The sequence below is a fragment of the Puma concolor genome, chromosome B1 (genome assembly GCF_028749965.1).
Source record: "Puma concolor isolate L17-30 chromosome B1, mPumCon1.1.hap2, whole genome shotgun sequence".
In the NCBI taxonomy this organism is placed as follows: domain Eukaryota; kingdom Metazoa; phylum Chordata; class Mammalia; order Carnivora; family Felidae; genus Puma; species Puma concolor.
This window is the reverse complement of record NC_141670.1, coordinates 50,399,831-50,422,998: the sequence shown is the minus strand read 5'-3', so window position 1 is coordinate 50,422,998 and position 23,168 is coordinate 50,399,831. Positions and strand designations below refer to the sequence as shown.

Below are 23,168 nucleotides of genomic sequence, written 5' to 3'. Positions count from 1 at the left end.
ACCCTACATTGCTCTATCTGCCTTTCATTCTGCTTTGAAAAGTCACCTACTTGCCCCATCAGATATAAAGACTTATGGTAATGCTATGGTAATTAAGACAATGATAGAAAATAAAGGACAGAAAACAAACCATGGAATAGTGAAATAAGTTTCACATATGTAACTTAACATATGACAGAGGCAGCACTACAGATCAGTAGATAAAAAGATGGACTAAATAAATAGCACTAATTAGATACCTATATACTTAAAAAATAGTATTTCCCCTGCACACCAGATATAAAAATAAATTCTATACTTTAAAAATCATAAATCTGGAAAGCAAAACTTTAAAACTGCTAGACAAAAACACAAATGAGTATTTCTTCTATTTAAAAAAATTTTTTATGTTTATTTATTTTTGTGAGAGAGAGAGAGAGAGACAGAGCATGAGCAGGGAAGGGGCAGAGAGAAGAGAGGGAGACACAGAATCTGAAGCAGGCTCCAGGCTCTGAGCTGTCAGCATAGAGCCCAACGCAGGGCTTAAACTCACAAATGGTGAGATCATGACCTGAGCCGAAGTCGGACGCTTAACTGACTGAGCCACCCAGTTGACCCCAGATGAATATTTTTTATGACCTTCAGGTAGAGATTTCTTAAAATACATTAAAAAAAAAAAACAGCAAAGAAAAAATGGATATCTACATTAAAATTTTAAACTTCAGTTCAACAAAGGACACCATTAAAAAAGTAAAAAGCCAAGCTAGATGGTATCTGTAATGTATAAACTGACAAAGAATTGTAATCCAGAATATATGTGTGCATATTTGTGTGTGTGTATAAAAAAAAAGCAATTCACAGAAGACAAAACCTAAATAGTTAATGAACATAAGAAGTTCAATCTTACTAGCAATACAAATTAAAGAATTTGAGGAATTCTCAAATTAGGGTAATACAAATTAAAATAGCAATGACTACAATAAGATTGCTCAAAATTAAAAGGTCTGATGACACCAAATGATGGTGAGGATGTAAAATAATGAAAACTTTCTGTACTTTCATATGGGGGGTGTCTAAACTGGTTAAACCAGGGGCACCTGGGTAGCTCAGTCAGTTAAGCACCCAACTTCAGCTCAGGTCATGATCTCACAGTTCGTGGGTTTGAGCCCCACGTCAGGCTGTGTGCTGACAGCTCAAAGCCTGGAGCCTGCTTCAGATTCTGTGTCTCTCTCTCTCTGTCCCTCCCCAACTCGTGCTCTGTTCTGTCTCTCTCTCAAAAATAAATGATTAAAAAAAAAAATCTTTAAATTGGTTAAAACATTTTGGAAAGCAATTTGGCAACATCCTAGTAAAGCTGAAGAATCACAGATTTTATGACCCAACAATTCCATTTTTAGGTGTATATTCTAGAAGCTCAAATGGATATTCATAGCAGCATTATTCATAAGAATATTCATAGCAGCATTATTTATAATAGAGGAAAAAAGGTACAACCTGAATATCCAGAGTAAAATAAACAAATGTGATATAGTCATACAACAGAATACTGAACAGCAGAAAAAGCAAATAAATCCCTATATATTACCGTATCTCACAAACACAATGTATGACAAAAGCAAGCTGCAAAAAATGCATAGTTTTGACACTATAACGTTATGAAATAAACTAATACTATATATAATTTAGGAAAAAATACATGTAAGTAAATATCTAAGTAAACATACAAAAACACCGAGTTCTAAATAATGATAGTTTAGAAGAGAGTTTCAATCAGGGAAGGAGATCTGAGGTTTTGGTAGTGTTTTATTTATTAAGTGGTTGACAAATCTATTGGTATCTGATGTTTACTCTTCATATATCTCTGTATGTCAGAAACATTTAAAGCTACTTTTAAAAAGAAAAGACAAAAAGGAAGTCAAGGATCCTATAATTACAATACTTTGTTCCTCTCGGGGTGGCAATAGTTCTAAAATTTATTTATTTATTTTTAAATGTTCATTTATTTTGAGAGAGAGAGAACGAACACAAGCAAGGGGGGGTAGAGAGAGGAGAGAGAATTCTAAGCAGGCTCCACACTGTCAATACAGAGCCGGACACGGGGCTCAATCCCACAAACCGTGAGGTCATGATCTGAGCTGAAATCAAGAGTCAGAAGCTTAACAGACTGAGCCACCTAGGCACCAAAGCAGTACTATGTAGGATAAGTAGAGAGCTAATTAGTAATTCACTTCTTTCATTAGATCTGTATCTATGCATCTTCCTTTTACTTTCCAAGTTTATCTTTTCCAATCTTTGGCCTATTGACTTATTTCTAACCCTGTGAAAATAAATACAGTAAGCTGATTAGGAAGGAATTAACTAGTAAATGCTCAGGTAACCACAGAGTATTATTATCTCAAAAATTTATCATGACATCTTGATATATTGTGCCTATTATTTAACTTCATAAAAACCCACAAATGAGGTTAAGGCTTAAAGCCAAAATTTATCCAATAACTTAAAATGAAAACAAAAATAATTCAGTTATCTCATTCCAGTCTACCATTGTTTTGCTTTGATGGCATTATGAAAATTACTTCTTCAGAAGTTACACTTGATTAATAAAGCACAACATCTTGAATTTTCATCCAAATTATATCTGAGAGAAAAAATAATCACTGTGATGTCACTTTAGTCTTACAAATTAGAAATAACTAGAAAATGGAAAGTATACTATATACATATACTTTACAATATGTATGCAATAACTGGGAAGCAAATAATTAAAAACTTTGTAGAATTTACACTTGATCTTGATGCACATAAAGAATTCTCATGTTCATTCACAATATAATGATGCCCATTCATCTTGTGAAAAGCATAATCTTTCTTTTTTAGATTAAAAAAATAAACTAGTTTTCCCCCCAACAAATAAAGGGTAAATCATTCTGAAAAGTTCCATTCTCTCTTCCAAAATATTAACTAAAGAAACTAAATTAGTATGTCATTAAGTATAAAATAATGTAACAGAAACATGGTTTAGATTTTGCCAAGCATTACTACAACAGATCAACTTCTTCAGCCTTGCAAAAACTATTTAGGGGATAGACCATGTTCAGAAATGAGTTATTTGAAACTCCTCAAAATTGCTCTGCAATCTCATGATTTACAGATTAATAAAACAAGACATTAATGAAAGAAATGCAAGACAAATAAATGGAAAGGTAACTTGTGCTCATGAATTAGAAAAATTAATATGGTTGAAATGTCCATTATTGCCTAAGAAAATCTACAGATTAAATGCAATCCCTACCAAAATTCTAATGGCATTTTCACAGAAATAGAACAAATAATCCTAAAATTTGTTTGGAACGACAAAACACAAAATAGCCAAAGCAACCTTAAGAAAGGAGAACAAAGATGGAGACATCACGCTCCCTGATTTCAAACTATATTACAAAGCTATAGCAATCAAACCAGTATGGTATTGGCATAAAAACAGACATGCAGATCAACAGAACAGAGAGCCCAGAAGTAAATGCATGCATACATATATGGTCAGTTAATTTACAACAAAGGAGTTAAGAATATACAATGGGGAAAGGATAGTCTCTTTAATAAACTGTGTCAGGAAAACTAGACAGTTTTAATCCATACACAGAAAAGGACTCAAAATAGATTAAAGACTTGAATGTAAGATCTGACACCATTAAACTCCTAGAAGAAAATACAAGCAGTAAGCTCCGTGACTTGGTCTTGGCAATAAATTTTGGGATCTGACATCAAAGGCAAAAGTAACAAAAGCAAAACTAAACAAGTTGCACTACATCAAACTAAAAAGTTTCTGCAGAGCAAAGGAAAGCATCAACAAAAGGATGCTTCCATACAACCCACTGTATGGAAGAAAATATTTGCAAATCATATAGTTGATAAGGGATCAATATCCAAAATACATAAATAACTCATACAACTTCAAAGCAAAACAATAATCAATCCAATTTAAAAATGGGCAGAAGATCTGAAGAGACAGCTTTCTGAAGACATGGCAGACATGTACATGAAAAGATGTTCAACATGGCTAATTATCAGGGAAATGCAAATCAAAACCACAACATCACCTCACACCTGATAGAAGGACTATTATCAAAAAGGCAAGAATGCATCAGCAAGGATGTGGAGAAAAGGGAACCCTTGTTCCCTATGGTGCAGGCACTATGGAAAACAGTGTAGAGGTTCCTCAAAAACTTAAAACTAGAACTACCATATGATCCAGCAATTCCACTTCTGGGTATTTCTCAAAAGAACATGAAAACACTAACTTGAAAAGATCTATGCATCCCCATGTTCACTGCAGCATTGTTTACAATATCAAGATACAGAAACAACCTGTGTCCACTGACAGATGAAGTGATAAAGAAAATGTGGTGTGTACACACACACACACACACACACACACACAATCTTAGCCAGCCATACAAAAGGAAGAACTTTTGCCGTTTGTGGCAATATGATTGGATCTTTACAGCATCATGCTAAATAAGTCAAACAGAGGAAGACAAATGCCATATGATCTCACTTATATGTGGAATCCAAGAAACAAAACCAAGCTCACAGATACAGATTGGTAAAACAGATTGGTAGTTAAGAAATGAGTGAAGGGGGTCAAAAGGTACAAACTTCCAGTTTTAAAATAAGTCATAGGGATGTAATATATAGCACGGTGACTAAAGTTAATGCTACAGTATCACATATTTGGAAGCTACTAAGAGTAAATCTTAAAAATTTTCCTAAGAAAAAATTGTTATAATTATGTATGGTAATAAATGTTAACTAGACTTATTGTGGTGATTTCACAGTATATACAAACATTGAATCATTATGTTGTACACCCTAATGTCAATTATACCTCAATTAAAAAAACCTGATCTTACATTTTAATACTTAAAATGATAAAAACAATTTTCATTTGGAATAGGCACAAACTTTTCAATTTCATGAATATATTCTGAAACACCTGAATCACTTTCCAGAAAGCATGAATTTCTATTAATCACATTCACTTTAAAAAATAGTTTTCCTTTCAATTAGGCCAAGGCTAGTAAAGCTCTTTGAAATTTTTATTAAGACATGCATGAAATATGGTTTTATGGTTCTACTTTATGTTTACAGGTATAAAGCAAAAGTTATGACACCTAGCATCAAAATACATGGTTAATTATGCTTTCTGGATCTTAAGGTCAAAAATGGTTAAGGAATGAAGGGAATTAAATTTAGTGACTTCTGTGTGCTGAGCTCTTTTAAGTATATTATGTCTTTCTCAAGACAGTCTCAGAGGAAAAAAAAAATTCTGTATATAAACACAAGAAGCTATGGACAACACGGGGTGAAAATTGAGAATATGAGGAATAAAAGTAGGAATAATGCTTTTCACTATACATTTTTACTATTATTAATCATTCTAACACAGCACCTATCCAAAAAGTTTAAAAACAATCAGGAAAAAAAACCCCAAACCTCTGAAGAACAAGTGGCCAATGGGGGAGAGGGCAGGAGAGAAAGCAAAAAAGGGTAAAGAGAGAAGGGCATTTAATCAGGGATTCTGGAATAATTGATTTCTGATGCAACTCACTGATTGAAGCATTAACCCAATGATGGTCTATATACATTTTTTGTACTTTTTTTTTCTACTGGATTTTAGGTATATATTTAAAAACCCCAAATTATGCAGTTACTAGGATTTTACAGAAACTGTATTTGCTTTGCTTAATATCCAATTTTATTTCCTTGTCATTCTTTCATCTCCTATCCCTCAGAGATCATTTCATTCTTCTTGAAATACAACCTTTAGAAATGCCTTTAGTACAAGTCTCTTGGTGATAAACTCTGTTTTTGTTTATATGGAAATGGCTTCATTTCATCCTTGTTCTTGAGAACAGGCTGAATTCTCTAGAAGATGCAGAATTGAATTTTGGGGTATTAAGGCATTTATGAGGAAGAGACCTGTGAAGCAAAGGGTTCCATGGAAGCAGGACTGAGGAAAGGAAAAAGTGACCTGCCATGAATTCTCAGAAAAGCCTCCACTAACTGGTAGGGAGTCCTGGAGCAAATAATGACCTTTAAAATGTCCCACTTTGGGCCAATCGCCAGGGCTTCTCAGCCCACCCTAACAATTGGTAGTTGCAGGCCATCCCAGGAAGGGATGAAGTCAGATAAGGCAGCTCTCTGCAGCTGAAAGGGTGTCTGCTAACCACACTTCCTGCAATGGAGAGTCTTTCTTTGAAGGGGATCTGGCAGTGCATCTCCATGCTTACCACAGCAGTTTCACAAGGCGCAAAATTCTGGCTGAAGTTTTTCTCCATATTTAAAGATATTATACTGTCTTCTATTTTCATTGTTGTTGTGGACTCTGCTATTATTCTGTTGGTCTTTTTTGTTGTTTTGGGTTGGGTTTTTTTTTGTTTTGTTTTGTTTTTTTGATGAGCTGTCCTTTCTTTGTTTACTGTTTTCAAGATTTTTGTCTCTGGTGCTCACCAAAAGTTTCACAAAAGTGTTATTCTTATTTATTCTGCTAGGGGTATATAGTACCTCCTTGATCTATGGATTCACATATTTGCAGTTTTGTAAAATTTACAGCCATTACCTCCTTAAATATTGTCCCCTATGCATTATTTCAGTTTTCTCCTCTAGCAACTCATTTCCTGGGACTCTAATTTTCCTCTTTTTAAACTTTTCATTCTGTCCTCCATTTCTCTTAATATCACTTTCATATTTTCCCTGTCTCTCTTTTTGCATTCTGGGTAACTTTTTCACCTACATACACCAGTTAAATTTCTCTTTAAACAGCAGTCTAAACTGTTTTGCATTTCAAAATTCAGTTTCTATTTCAAAAATTGTTTCTAGACATCTGATTTTTTTAAACAAAAACTGTTATTTATTCCAAGTAGTTTCTTGTAGATTGGTAGTCTTTGTGACTATACCTGTTATTTCTATAAATATTACATACTTATCTATTATTATCTCACAATTTCAGTATCTGTGGTTCTAAGTTTGATGTTGTTATATGGAATGACTCAGTCATAGGAATGACTCAGTCATAGGGGCTTGTCTTCTAATGTGTTTGGGAGCATTATATTGCCAGCTATTTGGTTAATTACTCAGTGGGGATCCTGCAGAAAAGAATTTGCTTCTGCTGATTGCCAGGACATAGAACTAACTTGCAAACACTTAAACCTCTGACTCTGGTGATCTAGGCTCACAAGGAGTACTTGACTCCCTTTCTTAACCTTAACTTCCCAGCTGGCTCAGGTCTCAATTTCCACCACCAACCCTCAGACAGCCCCTCCCCTTCCATTTGCCTGAGAGCCCCGGTTTGACCAGCCCTAACTTCTTACTGTGCTCGTTCCAATTTATATTTTTGAAGTGGGGAACCATTTGGTGATCTCTCCTAAATCATGTAAGATCAGTGATGTCTCAAATAGTATATTGTCCCCAGATTTTATTGGTTCAGGCTTTAATTGTTGATGCTTCCATTCATATTGTCAGGAGTCTTATTGTCATTAGGAAGTTGAGTGTATTTTTAATTTTGCTAGTGCTCTACTAAGAGACAAACTTCTTAGCTCTTTCTTTAGCAAAATCTGAAAATATCAGTGAACTCAGTCACCTGATAAAATATATAAGGTCACTGATAAAACAGGTGTGATTCACTAAAGGATACAAAATGGAAGATTTCATATTTGACATAATCGGACAGGTGGTTAGTATTAAAAAAAAAATCACACACACAAAATATATTTATTTGGAATTAACAGCTAATCATCTGATGTAAGGTCAAGGCTTTTTCTTTAATTGCTGATCTGCTAATTAATATTTGTTATTTCTTAGATGTTACAAGCTTTTCACCACCATGATTTCCAGTTTCTATTTCTTTAAGGTGAACAGAGAACTCAAATACTCATAAAGCAATCTATGTGCAAATCCTTGATGTTTTTCAGTCTCCTCAACCCAACCTTTAACACTTCACCTTGCCTATATTAACTTCAATCTTTTTAAAAAGCAACTTGACTTCATCAAGTCTTTCCAAAGCAGTCAACTTAAGTTTCATGAAAATAATGCTTTCTTTTCCAATCCATTCTTCACTGGTTTACCTAATATTTAATTCAATTCTGCACTGAAGTAACACATACTACTTGACATAAACAGGTTTTAGAATAAACATAATGAATTTAGAATAGACACCATTAACATGTAACCCTACTGGTAAGGAAGTCTGTAGGTATTCCAGAAAATAGTCTTCCAGCCCAAGCATCCAACACGCACTGATTATCAGTTTATTTTATAGAAGGCTTGGGAAATATCCTTCAACCTAGCAAGTCATAAAGGTGTCTGATACAGACCAAGAACAAAATGGAATCCCCAGAGAGAACAAATATGGCAGTGTACCAACAGATGAACATTTTGTAAGAGGAGGAAAATAACTGAAAAGGATTGGGTGAAAACTCTAATAATCCTCTTTGTCTTTTTTCCCTTGCTGATGTGTCCCTTCCATTTTAAGGGCTATCAAAAGTAGGCAGCGATCTGGGAGAAAACAGGCATAAAGAAGGGTAGTTTATAAACACTCAGCTTTAAGCCTTAGGATAAGTGTTATTATTTTCAGATCTTCACTTTCTCCAATTAAGCTACAAGTGGTAAACGTCAGATATGGCCAAGACCAGAAGTCGACCTAGGACAAAAATTTATAAAGCAGATCATTTGGCCTTTCTCTTGTTAAAAAAGGGCAAGAGGAAAGCCATTAGACAGATGGACGCACACACATCCCTTTGAAAAAAACAGCACTGTAAGCAGCTAGTCAAGAATTTGGGCTTTAGAATTAGAGCCACCATTCTCTATCAGCTTTGCAAAATGTACTGTAATATTCACATAAGAACATATATTTGTATGCATAGTGCTATATTTAGTGGTAAATTTAAGACATCACTTATTTTTATTTTTTCCATAGTTACCCAAAAGGGATTACTGAGACAGCTAAGTGCCCCTGTATTGAACATTTTTAATACCATTATATAATTGAGTAAAATAATGATTCTCAGAAGCAGTAATGAGAATGAAACAGTGACAATTTACATGGGACACAAAAATGCCACAGTTCACCATGTTATGAAAGAGTGATAAAGAATAATGTTTGCTGTAGATCAGGGGTTGGCAAACTACAGCCTACAGACCAAATTTGCTGCAATTCTGTTTTTGTAACTAAAGCTTTATTGGAACTTCCATTTGTTCATATACTGTCTATGGCTGCTTTTGTATTACACCAGCAGAGTTGAGTAGTTTTAACAAAAAACATACAGCTGGCAACGCTTCAAATATTTACTATCGGATCTTTTACAGAAAGTTTGTTATGCCCTGCTGTAGACTGTGGCAAGCACACTGAATTATTCCTAAAAAACCATTTGTACACCAGATATATCTGAACATAAGACTTACACTAAACTCATGGCTTCAGCTATTCTGTGTAACAGAAGCCAGAATAATAGGGACTTGTATGTTTTAATCTATTTATCCAAAAGTGCCATTGTGACAGCATTTTACAACCTATATATGATAGTATTAATAGTTTTCTATAAATTTAATATTTAATATTTTATATATTTTTGTACAAGGAATATATTTTTTCAGGGAATTCTCTTTTCCTCCACTACAGACACTGACCAAATCTGAGGAAAAATTAATTTGGTGCTAGGAAGTCACAGGCAACATTTACCACTTTAAAAATTAGAAAAAAAAAAAAAAAGATTGGTAGTACTATATATATCTACACAGAATTACTCACTGTGGGAAGTGTCCCATATTACCCATTTCCCCTATGGTCCTTTCATAGGCATCGCTGATACCTTTGGGAATTTCCTGGTAAAGTGAAGCACTCTTATCAGAAAATGAAGCTAAAATCATAACAAGTTAGATTTGACGTTATTCTGCTATTTTTGCATTTTTCTGGATCAAGACTAGATAAATAACAGATGGGTTCCCTTGTGTGACTGAATTCAAATACAATTTTTTGTTTGCTATAAGATTTTTTTTTCAGAATTCTACAAATGGCTCTAATGTGAAAATGACAGTTTTAGCTAAGCTGCTTGTATCATGGTAACATATTTCTATTACCAAAACACAGGTTCTAGTATCAAAATTCCTTGAGACATAGAGCACTGAATTGGATGGATGGAAGAGATTTAAAAAAAATGAAGGGGCAGTTTAGGAAAGGACACGTGTTCTTTTGAAAATGAATGCTTAAAAGAAAAAAAAATGAAGGATAGGGATAATCTTTCTTCAAATCTCAATTATTATGTACTTGTAACAGCATTACTGAATTTTTTCTTTGTGCAAGGCACTCTACTACAAGGTTTAAATTTATTGGTTCATTGAATCTTCACAGCTACCCATGAGGTAAATATTACTATATTTAACCTATTGTTTGTGTTTTACATAAGGAATTGAGCTCAGAATGTTAGGGGCAGAACATAAAGCCAGCCAATATGACTTAAAAGCCCATTTTTTAACCAATATATTATGTTCAAATGGCCTTCTAAGAATATCAACAATCTTTGAGACTTTAACTATTTTATAAAATGCTTTAAGCTTCTTTGAAGGCACTAAATAGAGGGAATTATTTTTAAAGAAAAAAACTCCTCAAGTACCTGGAAAATTATTGTGTTCTTTAAATAATACATAAGATAGAAACATATTCTAGGAATATACTCTACTGATCTTAAACTATAAAATATGCACCATTCTGACAACTCAGGCTAAATTTCATAATTAATTCTGGATTCAGGCATTAAATACTACTTTCTCAAGTATTATTTAAAAAAAATTAATGTTTATTTATTCTTGAGACAGAGACAGAGCGTGAACAGGGGAGGGGCAGAGAGAGAGGGAGACACAGAATCTGAAACAGGCTCCAGGCTCTGAGCTGTCAGCACAGAGCCCAACGCGGGGCTCAAACCCACGAACTGTGAGATCATGACCTGAGCTGAAGGCAGACACTTAACCAACTGAGCCACCCAGGCGCCCCTCTTAAGTACTATTTAATACATTTTTAAAAATCATTCTTGCTAAATAGTTGGCATAAAGTATTTTAAATATTTTAGAAGACTTTACACCAGCCCATTTTCCTTCAAATTATTTCTTCAAACTAATACATGCAATTTGCATTAAATGCAATTAGTGTTCTGAGACAATGATCAACTACTTCACAAACCTATTGTTTAAATATTTGAAACTTCAGTAACATGCAAAATGACTATTAAGCAACCTTATTTTAACTTTTTTTTAAGTTTATTTATTTTGAGAGAGAGAGACAGAGCAAGCAGGGGAGGGGCAGAGAGAGAGGGAGAGAGAATCCCAAGCAGGCTCCACACTGCCAGTGGGGAGCCTGATGTGGGGCTCGAACCCATGAACAGACAGAACTGTGAGATCATGACCTAAGCTGACTGAACCACCCAGGCTCCCTGCAACCTTACTTATCTTAGAGCCAACTTATTCAAATATTATGTTGTCACCTGAAGAGGCTACCCCAAGGACAACATCATTGTTTAATACATTTAAAAAACTTCCCATTAGGAATTATTATCAGAGGCTGTTAAGTATTCTTTCAGGTATGCTCAGTGATATGACTTCAAATAGGAATTTGTGATCTCCGGTGCTCAATTCATAAGTCTATATGATTCCTCTAAAGGAAAATTCTGAATAAAAACTAATACAAATTCTGGGGCGCCTGGGTGGCTCAGTCAGTTAGGCGTCCGGCTTCAGCTCAGGTCACGATCTCACGGTCCGGGAGTTCAAGCCCCGCGTCGGGCTCTGTGCTGACAGCTCAGAGCCTGGAGCCTGTTTCAGATTCTTTGTCTCCCTCTCTCTCTGCTCCTCCCCTGTACATGCTCTGTCTCTCTTTGTCTCAAAAATAAATAAACGTTAAAAAAAAAATGAAAAAAAAAAAAAACCAATACAAATTCTAATACTTGAATATTAAAAAAAATCATAAAGTAGGACAAATCCTGTATGATCCCATTTATATGAGGTACCTAGAGTAGTCAAATTCATACAGACATAAAGTAGATGATCATTGCCAGAGGTAGAGAGGCAGGGAAAAATGGGAGTTAATGATTAACAGGTAGAGAGTTTTTAATTTAAGAAGATGAAAAGGTTTCTGGAGATAGACAGTGGTGATGGTTGCACAACAATGTGAATGTACTTAATGCCACAGAACTGTACATTTAAAAATGGTTAAAATGGTAAATCTTATGTTATCACTTATTGGGGATATCTTACCACAATTAAAAAAAAAAAAAAAAAAAACTAACCCAGATGGCCGGTGCTACTGTTGGTCAGTGGGCTATAGTTTGGATGGGCTATAGTTTGTTGACCCCTGACACAGTTTATTAATGTAACTCTGAGTAAGTCGTATTATTCTTACTGCTTCACCTTCCTCCCATTAGAGTGTCAGAAATGAAGCCATACTATCTATTTCATATGGTTCTTGTGGATACCAAGATAACAGATTTTAACAAAAACGAAGTTTATACTAGTAAGACTTCATATTTACAGCACTTTTTTTTTTGAACAAGCAAGATTTAATTCAACATCTATTACTTAAACAAGATTGAAAAGCAGGAGTCACAAGAGAATTAATGAGATTCACACACAGACTAAAGCTTTAATCACGCCTGCACTATGTTCCAGAATAGCCTCTAAACTATTATGCTAAATGTTTTGTTGTTTTTTGAAATATTTTACAGCTTTATTGATATATATATATTTACATAAAATTCATCCTTTTAAAGTGCACAGTTGAGAGTTTTTAGTATATTCAGAGTTGTGCAACCATCACCATAATCTAATTTTTTGTTATATATGTATTTTTAATGTAAGGCAGTTAACATATAGTGTAATAATGGTTTCAGAGTAGAATTTAGTGATTCATCACTTACATATAACACCCAGTGCTCATTCCAAGTGCCCTCCTTAATGTCCATCACACATTTAATACATCCCCCCCACTCTCCTCCTTCAGGCAGCCCTCAGTTTGTTCTCTGTATTTAAAAGTCTCTTATGGTTTGACTCCCTCTCTGTTTTTATCTTATTTTTCCTTATGTTCATCCATTTTGTTTCTCAAATTCCACGAGTGAAATCATATAACTTTCTCTGACTTATTATGCTTCATATAATACATTCTAGTCCCATCCACGTTGTAGCACATGGCCAGATTTCATTCTGATCACTGAGTAATATTCCACTGTGTGTATATATACCACATCTTCTTTACCCATTCATCAGTCAATGGACATTTGGGCTCTTTACATACTTTGGCTATTGTTGATAGTGCTGCTATAAACACTGGGGTGCATGTGTCCCTTCGAATCAGCATTTTTGTAACCTTTGGTATCCTAAATACCTAGTAGTGCAATTGTTGGGTAATAGGGTAGCTCTAGTTTTAATTTTTTTAAGTTTATCCATTTATTTTTGAGAGAGAGAGTGAGCAAAAGTGGGCAGAGAGAGGGAGACAGAATCCAAAGCAGGCTATAGGCTCTGAGCTGTCAGCACAGAGCCCAACGTGGGGCTTGAACCCATGAACTGCAAGATCGGGACCTGAAGTCTGACACTCAACCAAATAAGCCACCCAGGTGCCTCTATTTTCAACCTTTTGAGGAACCTCCATTCTGTTTTCCAGAGTGGCTGCACCAGTTTGCATTCCCACCAACAGTGCAAAAGGGTTCCCCTTTATCCACATCCTTGCCAAAGTTTGTTTCCTGAGTTGTTAATTTTAGCCATTCTGATAGGTGTGAGGTAGTATCTCATTGTGGTTTTGATTTGTATTTCCCTGATGCTGAGTGATGCTGAGCATCTTTTCATGTGTCTGTTAGCCATCTGGATGTCTTCTTTGGAAAAGTATCTGTAAATCTCTTCCACCCATTTCTTCACTGGATTATTTATTTTTTGGGTGTTGAGTTTGAGAAGTTCTTTATAGATTTTGGATACTAACTCATTATCCGATACGTCATTTGAAAATACCTTTTCCCATTCTGTTGGTTGCCTTTTCGTTTTATTGTTTGTTTCCTTCTCTGTGCAGAAGATTTTAGTATCCCAATGAGGTCTCAGAAGTTCTTTCTTGCTTTTGTTTCCCTCGCCTCTGGAGACATGCCTAGTAAGAAGTTGCTACTGCCAAGGTCAAAGAGGTTGTTTTTGGTTTTGTCCTGTACGATTTTAATGGTTTCCTGTCTTACATTTAGGTCTTTGATCCATTTTAAATTTATATTTGTGTATGGTAAGAAAGTGGACCAGGTTCATTCTTCTGCATCTTACTGTCCAGTTTTCCCAACACCATTTGCTGAAGAAAGTCTTTTTTCCACTAGGTATTCTTTCCTGCTTTGTTGAAGATTACTTGGCCATACATTTATGGGTCCATTTCTGGGGTCTCTATTCTGTTCCATTGATCTGAGTGTCTTGTTTTTGTGCCAGTACCATACTGTCTTGATGATTACAGCTTTGTAATAGTTTGAAGTTTGGAATTGTGATACCTCCAGCTTTTTCTTTTTCAACATTACCTTTGCTATTTGGGATCTTTTCTGGTTCCACACAAATTTTAGAATTGTTTGTTCTAGCTCTGTAAAGAATGCTGATGTTATTTTGATGGGGATTGCACTGAATATGTAGATTACTCTGGATAGTACAGACATTTTAATAATATTTATTCTTCCAATCCATAAGCATGGACTGTTTTTCCATTTCTTTGTGCTTTCAATTTCTTTCATAAGCTTTCTGTAGTTTTCAGTAAACAAATCTTTTACCTCTTTGGTAAGGTTTATTCCTAGCTATCTTATGGTTTTTGGTGCAACTGTAAATGTGAAGACAAAGGTTAATACTAACTCTGGGGGGAAAAATACATACTGCAGGAAATTAAAAAAACAATGTATGTACTTGAGAATTATTAATCCATGAGGTGTTAGTGTGAAATACACCCCTTCCATCAGATTTAGGAAATTTTCAATGAAGAAAAAGAGGCCAGAGAGTCCGTAACTTGAATTAATAAAAGGTTGTCAAAAAGAAAAAAAGAAAAAAATCACAAATATGCTTGGAGCCAAGTATGAGAAACAAAATGAGTGACCAACATGGTTAATAATAGTTTTTTGGTTAAATTTAAAATGACTATGGTAATTTTTTTAAGTTTATTTATTTTGAAACAGAGTACAAGTGGGGGAGGGGCAGAGAGGGAGAGAGAGAGAGAGAGAGAGAGAGAGAGAGAGAGAATCTCAAACAGGTTCCATGCTGCCAGTGCAGAGCCTGATGCAGGGATCAAACTCACAAAACCACAAGATCATGACCTGAGCCAAAACCAGAGTTGGATACTTAACTGAGCCACCCAGAAGAGCCTAAAATGACTATTAAATGCACTTAAACAATTGGAAAATATTGAAAATGTATGAGTTAAGCTTTTAAGAATATAGAAAAACAAAGTAATTCTAAGAAAAGCATTAGTAAGAAAATTAACACAGAAATAACTGAATTAAAAAGATAATCCTCTAACAAGACCGATCAAGGTAGAATAAAGAGAACATACATTACAAACAAATAAATGGTAACAATTCACAAAACAAAACATACATGAATAACTTTATACCAGTGTATTTAAAAAGTTAGATAAAATAATATTCAAAAAAGTATATAAATTAACAAAATGCCCTAAGAAGAAATAAAGCTATGGGGCACCTGGGTAGATCAGTCAGTTAAGTGTCTGACTTCAGCTCAGGTGGTGATCTTGCAGTTCATGAGTTTGAGCCCTACACTGGGCTCTGGGATGACAGCTCAGAGCCTGGAGCCTGTTTCAGATTCTGTGTCTCCCTCTCTCTCTGCCCCTCCCCTGCTTGCACTCTGTTTCTCTCTCTCTCTCAAAAATAAAAAAAAACATTAAAAATAATTTTATTTAAAAAGGAGAAATACAACTATTACTATTTGAGAAACTGAAATAGTAATTTAAAAACCTAGTGTCTTCCACAACTTCTCTCTTCTTACTTTAAAAATATTAGGACAGTTTTTAACAGGAGGCTATACCAACTCTTTCAAAGAGCAGATAGCCCCTATTTGCTGTAAAAATTATTTCAGAGAATTAAAGGAAAAAAAAAACACCTCTCTTTATGAAGTTGTTATAACCTTGACACTCAGAACTGGACAATACAAGAAAAGTAAAAATTATCACAAACTATTTTACTTATGAGTATAGATGCAAAAATCTTAAAATGTAAGAACCAGAAAGCAAGCAAGAGACAAATCTGTCCTTTGCAGACAACAATTCTACAAAGAATATTTAAAAGAATCTACATGATTAGAATTCAAAAAAAAGAGTTCAGCAGAGATGGATGCTTGAACATCCATTATATTACTTACTATATGTCTATATATTTAAAACATTTTACAATATAAACTTCCTTAAAAGGAAACACATTTTAAAAAATAAACTAGAGCTATGGCATTATTATAAATACATCTCAAAAACTAAATGTTAAAAGTTAAAAAACCAAGTTACAGAAATATGTGTAGTATAGTATCATTGTATTACATATTATGTAAAACAAAGTTTTACTATAGCTCATACATATTGGCAGTTGTATAGACTTTCATGGAATGGCATACTCAAGTTCAGGATGACAGTTACCTCTGGGTAGGGAATAAGAGGTGAGGAGGCCTGGGGAAGGGTACATAGGGAGCTTCAGACAAATCTGTAAAGATTTCTTTCAAAAGTCTGAAGCAAGGGGCACCTGGCTGGCTCAGTCAGTAGAGTGTGTGACTCTTGATCTCGGGGTCGTGATTCAAGCCCCGCATTGGGTGTTGAGCTTACTTAAAAATTTTAAATAAACAAAGCGTGAAGCAAATACATCATTTGGTAAAGCTTGGTACTGGATGGTTTTAAGAAGCCCATATTCATATATGTATATATACACACAAATGCGTGTAAGTAACAGTAGGAACAATAATAGGTGAAGAAAATGAGAGCTAACATCCACGCACTTATTATGTAGCAGGCACTCTTCTAAGTGTGTGTGCTTCTCTACTCCTAAGAACAACCTCAGGGGATAGATTCTACTTATATTTCTACCTAATATTATCTATCTATTACTATTTTACTACTATTACAGTCTATTATTCATTTTACAGATGAGGAACTAAAGCAGAGAGAGGTGAAGTTGGCCTAAGGTTATAAAGCTAGTAAATAATGAAAGTAAGATATGAAGCTGGGATTCATGTTCTAGGGTTTACAGCTTAATAACTATGTTATTGTTGTTAAGTCATTCTCTATTCTTTTCAGTATTCATTTCCAATGTTATTTCTATATGCTGGAAATGAAAAACACTTTTTAACCCATGACCATAAAAAGATGCATACACACACACATATTTCTGTGTAGCTCAAACTGATTATAAAGATGCTGAGGGGTGCATGGGTGGCTCAGTCATTAAGTGTCTGACTCGATTCTGGCTCAGGTCGTGATCTCGTCGTTTGTGAGTTTGAGCTCCACGCTGGGCTCAGCACTGACAAGCATGGCAAGCCTGCTTGGGATTCTCTCTCTCCCTTTCTCTCTGCCCCTCCCCCCGCTCGTGCTGGCTCTCTCTCAAAATAAATAAATAAATAAATATTAAAAAAAGAGATGTTGACAGGGGTGCCTGCCTGGGTGGCTCAGTTGGTTAAGCGTCTGACTTCAGTTCAGGTCATGATCTCATGGTTCATGGGTTTGAGTCCCACGTCAGGCTCTGTACTGACAGCTCAGAACCTGAAGCCCGCTTCAGATTGTCTCCCCGTCACTCTGCCCCTCCCCCGCTTGCTCTCTCTCTCTCTCAAAAATAAATAAACGTTAAAAAAAAAAAAAAAAAAAGATGCTCATAGGGGTGCCTGTGTGGCTCAGCTGGTTAAGTATCCAACTTTGACTCAGGTCATGAACTCACCGTTTGTGAGTTTAAGCCCCAAGTCGGGCTTTGTGACAGCTCTGAGCCTGGAGCCTGCTTTGGATTCTGTGTTTCCATCTCTTTCTCTGCCCCACCGCTGCTTGCATTCTGTCTCTCAAAAATGAATAAATGTTAAAAATATATATATATTAGAAAATAAAAAAAATTAAAAAAGATACTGAAAGAATTCTAGGAATGTCTTGAAAACAGTGGCATCCCAACTACTCTAATTTATCAATTTACATGTTTCAGGTTTGGTATTTTTTAGATCATCATTTCATAGTCAAATATTATTCTTTAATAGTCCTAAGATAACATATATTTAGAATCCTAAATAAGTTATATAGAGAAGCATATATGATGTAATTCTACCATCTCTCTCTCTCATTAAAGGCAAAATTCCATTACTTGGCTTCAGGTCTGAAAACTAATATTAAGAGTTTTCAGTAAGTCATTCTGCCAAGAAATTCAATTTCAATTATTATTATTATTTTTTTTTTTTTGGTCTCTCAGTAGGAGTTGTTTTTTTTTAAAAGCCCAGAGCTAATATTTATACAATAATAAAAATATTTTGTATAGGACTGTTTATACCGCAAAATAAAAGAAAGGGAATTGGCATTCTCAGTCATTAAATATTTACAAGCATTAAGTGCTAATCACACTTTGTCCCCAGTACCACTGTTACCAGTTCTTGAAAATGTCTTTTCTCCATCTATAGCCACATTCTCAATGTTATCATCTACTAACCTACAGAATATGAATTCAGAAATTATGCAAATAAAGGGGCGCCTGGGTGGCTCAGTCTGTTAAGCTTCCAACTTCAGCTCAGGCCATGATCCCGTGGTTCGTGAGTTTGAGCCCCGCATTGGGCTCTGTGCTGACAGCTCAGAGCCTGGAGCTGCTTCAGATTCTGTGTCTCCCTCTTTCTCTGCCCCTCCCCTGCTCACACTCTGTCTCTATCAAAAATAAACAAACACTAAAATAAAAATAAATATAAAAATATGAAAAAAGTTCTTGCTTTCAAAGAGTTCACTGTCTAGCAGGGGAAAGAGACAAGTAAACAAAAATTATCTATAATACCTAAGTACTTTAATAAAAGTAATTAAAACATAAAGATCAGGGGAGATGAAAGGGTGGCTGGTGCACTTTTAACAGCAAACCTGAAACACGATGAAGGAGACAGCAATGGAGACTGCTGTTTCAAGAAAACTTGTTTTGAAGGGAGGATGATAGCTAGGGGCACAGGCTCTAGAGAAGGTTTTAAGATAGAGACGTAACTTAGCATCAACTATTCTGGACTACTTTCCTTGCTTCATTCCTCCCTTAGCAATGAAATCTCAGTTTGAATATAAGAAGCAAGTCATCGAACATTTCTAAGCCTCGAATGAGACAGATGTTTAAGAACTCTAAATTATAAAGGAAACAAATAAATTATCTCAAATTCTTTCTAGACCTAAAATTCTATGATTTCATGACTATGATTATCTGATCTGTTTAAATTCAAAGGTAAATCATAAAATATTCACCATGCAAAAAAGAAAAACTAAGACCAATTAAGGGATGAACTAGTTCATACAAGTGCATTCTATTATTTTTTCAAAACTGTTAAAACAATTCCTCTTCCGACCATCAGTAAAATTTTCACAAAAGACAGTGCCTTTTTATCAGTTGGTAAAGTGCTTCTTGCTCTCAAACCTGTAGACTTCTAAACAATCAACAAGCAAACTATTTTGTGAGAACAGAAGTAAACTGCTTAAAAGCCCATAGCTTAGACTTGTAAAAGTCATCTTTTAAAAAGAAGATGTTTATGGAAACACGTGCATTACATTCTTTCTACATGTATTTGTTCATTATCTTCACTTTAAAATTGTAACGTACAGGTTGAAATTCATAAACAGTTTTGTTTAAAATAAAAAAACTAGCTAAGATTAGATCTTCATAGTAATATGCCTTCTTTCCACTATTACACATTCTGAAATTTAGAACAAGGTTTCCCTTACCTGATATGGACATGGAATGTGATATTCTCTGCAGCGTTCTTGTATCCATGTTGTTTCCCAGATGCCACGGTAAGCTTGCTCATAAAAGTAGCATCCAATTACAACCAAGAGTGGTACGAGATAGAGAATGCTGAAAACACCAATCCGGATCATAAACTTCACCAATTTATCTTGGTTCTCCTTTTCTAATGGAATTTCAATTCGAACTCTGTTTAAGGATATAATGCCAGCTAAGAGGAGAGAAACTCCAACTACCACATACAGGCAGAGGGGAGCAAGAACAAAATATCTCAATGCATCAACATCGTAGAGGCCAACAAAACACACGCCACTGATATTGTCACCTTCAATTTTATTCATCGCTAAAAGGATGATAGTTAGAGTTCCGGGGATGCCCCATGCACTGGCATGAAATAGCAATGCTTTCTTCTCAATAGCTTCACTACCCCACTTTGGCACAGCTGCCAAGAACCATGTGATGGTAAGAATTACCCACCAAACACTGCCAGCCATAGTAAAAAAATAGAGTACCATAAAAAGCATGGTACAGGCTTTATTATGAGATCCTTGTGTCACTGTGGAAGCCTTATACTGTGAAGGGCTAGATGCATTGCAGGCTACTCGGTCCTCAAGCAAAAACCCAATGAAGAAAATTAATGATACCATCATGTAGCAGACTGCATAAAATATAATAGGTCTTTCAGGATAACGGAATCTTGTGACATCAATCAAAAAAGTTAAAAAAGTAAACAACGTGGCAGAGAGGCAAATGATTGAAATCAATCCTATGAAGTATCGAGCAAACGAAAGTTCTTCTCTCCTAAAGTACATATTTGGACAAGGAGGTGAACAATCACGCACGTGTAAAAAAGAATAACCAAGATCAGGATCAATTTTCAATTCTCGAGGACACCAAAAACCATAGTCCCTCTGCACTGCCACTGGAGCTCCTTCAGTAGGATCACCAGCTAAATTCAGATCCACAAGTCGAGGATATGGCTCATCACAATCTGGGAACCTAAAAAAAAAACAAAACAAGATGAGAACCATTTTCACTTACTGGGAAATCTATGGATACCAAACAATTTGGATTTCCAAATTTAGTACTCATGACCTTATTCATTCTTATATCCTTAGAGTACAATCACATTAAGTAGGAATAAAGTAAATGTTGATATCTTGTTTATGGGTCATACAACTAGATTTTCCATTGTTGATCAAAAAAGGATATGGTTTGGGGTGCCTAGGTGGCTCAATCAGTTGAGCGTCCGACTTCGGCTCAGGTTATGATCTCATGGTTCATGGGTTTGAGCCCCACGTCAGGCTCCGTGTTGACAGCTCGGAGCTTGAAGCCTGCTTTGGATTCTGTGTCTCCTTCTCTCTCTGCCTCTCCCCAACCGCCCACTGACACTCTGTTTCTCTCTCTCAAAAAACTAAGTAAAAACTTAAAAAAAATTTTTTTAAACTACATGGTTTTATACTTAATTTTGTTTTGACTTCAAAAACAGTACTTTTTTAAAGTTTATTATCTTTTTAGTAACCGCTATACACAACATGGGGCTCAGACTCATGACTCCTGAGATCAAGAGTCCCATGCTCTTCTGACTGAGCCAGCCAGGTCCCCCAAACAGTACTCTTTATTACAATAGTCTAACATAGCCATCAATAAGTAACACTGTATAAAGAAACTATTTCTGACATCATCTATTTATTATCTCTACTACTACCGTAACTACTAGAATTTTAGTTCTGTAAGAACCAAGACTATATTTTGTTCACTACTCATCTTCAGCATCTAGACTAGTGCCTAGCACAGGGGACACATCCAATTAACATTTGTTGAGTTAATGACTGTTGAAGAAATATATACATATAGACCTAACCCAAGTAATTAGAAATATGACTAGGAGCAGTGTGGAAGACAGACTTGGGCAAAAATGGGAGCAGAGATACTAGCTGAGCCAGAATGAAAACCAGATAAGGTAGGGGCACCTGGCTGGCTCAGTCGGTAGAACATGCAACTCTTGATCTTGGGGTTAAAAGTTCAAGACCCACACTGGGTGTAGAGATTACTTAAAAATAACAAAATCTTGGGGCGCCTGGGTGGCGCAGTCGGTTAAGCGTCCGACTTCAGCCAGGTCACGATCTCGCGGTCCGTGAGTTCGAGCCCCGCGTCGGGCTCTGGGCTGATGGCTCAGAGCCTGGAGCCTGTTCCGATTCTGTGTCTCCCTCTCTCTCTGCCCCTCCCCCGTTCATGCTCTGTCTCTTTCTGTCCCACAAATCAATAAACGTTGAAAAAAAAAAATAACAAAATCTTTAAAAAATAACAAAACAAAGACAGATAAGGCAGTGGGAATGAGACAGACATGAAACTGGTTAGATAAAAGCAAGTTTGTAACTGATTGGATGCAGAAGCTAAAGTCAATGAAGGAGAAACAGAAGATAACTTATAGAGAATTAAAAAACGAGCAAAGGAATAAATCAATTTTAGGTCTGTTGAAACTGAGGAATTTAAGACAAATGCAGGTTAGAATTTCCAAAATGGATGCTAGATACGCAGATTTGGAACTCAGCAGAAGAGTCAAGTCTAAGATTTAGGTGTAGGAGTCATTAGCAGATGAGTAAGAGTTAAAATGAGTGAGATGAGATCATCCAGGGAAAGCACATAGAATAAAAATGAAAGGTACAGAACTCTGTGAAGCACCAATATTTCAGGTATAGAAAGAGGAACAGGATCCAAAAAAAAAAAAAAAATTGAGAATAACTGGTCTGAGAAGTAGCCGACCACAATAGTTCATACATGAAGGCCTACATGATTTTCATGAAAAGAGGGCAAGCTGAGGTTGAGGGGAATATAGAATAAAGGCAAAATATGGGTTTGAAGCAAGAGATATAGATTTGGCAGAGATGCTGAGAGCAATAAACAAATTATTCTGTTGATCAAACTGGAAATTTACCAAAGACAAACAGTAAATAGAACGGCTATGGTTGGCATCATTAAATATATGGCATAATTAATCTATTAGAAATTGATTCAATGGGGGGGCGCCTGGGTGGCGCAGTCGGTTGAGCGTCCGACTTCAGCCAGGTCACGATCTCGCGGTCCGGGAGTTCGAGCCCCGCGTCGGGCTCTGGGCTGATGGCTCAGAGCCTGGAGCCTGTTTCCGATTCTGTGTCTCCCTCTCTCTCTGCCCCTCCCCCGTTCATGCTCTGTCTCTCTCTGTCCCAA

General features: G+C 35.7%; 1 protein-coding gene across 3 annotated transcripts in view; it reads right to left on the bottom strand.

Moving 5' to 3' along the window:
* Positions 1-23,168, bottom strand: part of FZD3 (frizzled class receptor 3) — a 95,666-nt gene that overhangs the window by 33,848 nt on the left and 38,650 nt on the right. For all 3 annotated transcript variants that reach the window (XM_025921803.2, XM_086703779.1, XM_086703780.1), the window contains one exon: positions 19,940-20,957. In XM_025921803.2, coding sequence (XP_025777588.1) covers positions 19,940-20,957 — 1,018 coding nt within the window. The remainder of the gene's footprint in view (positions 1-19,939; positions 20,958-23,168) is intronic.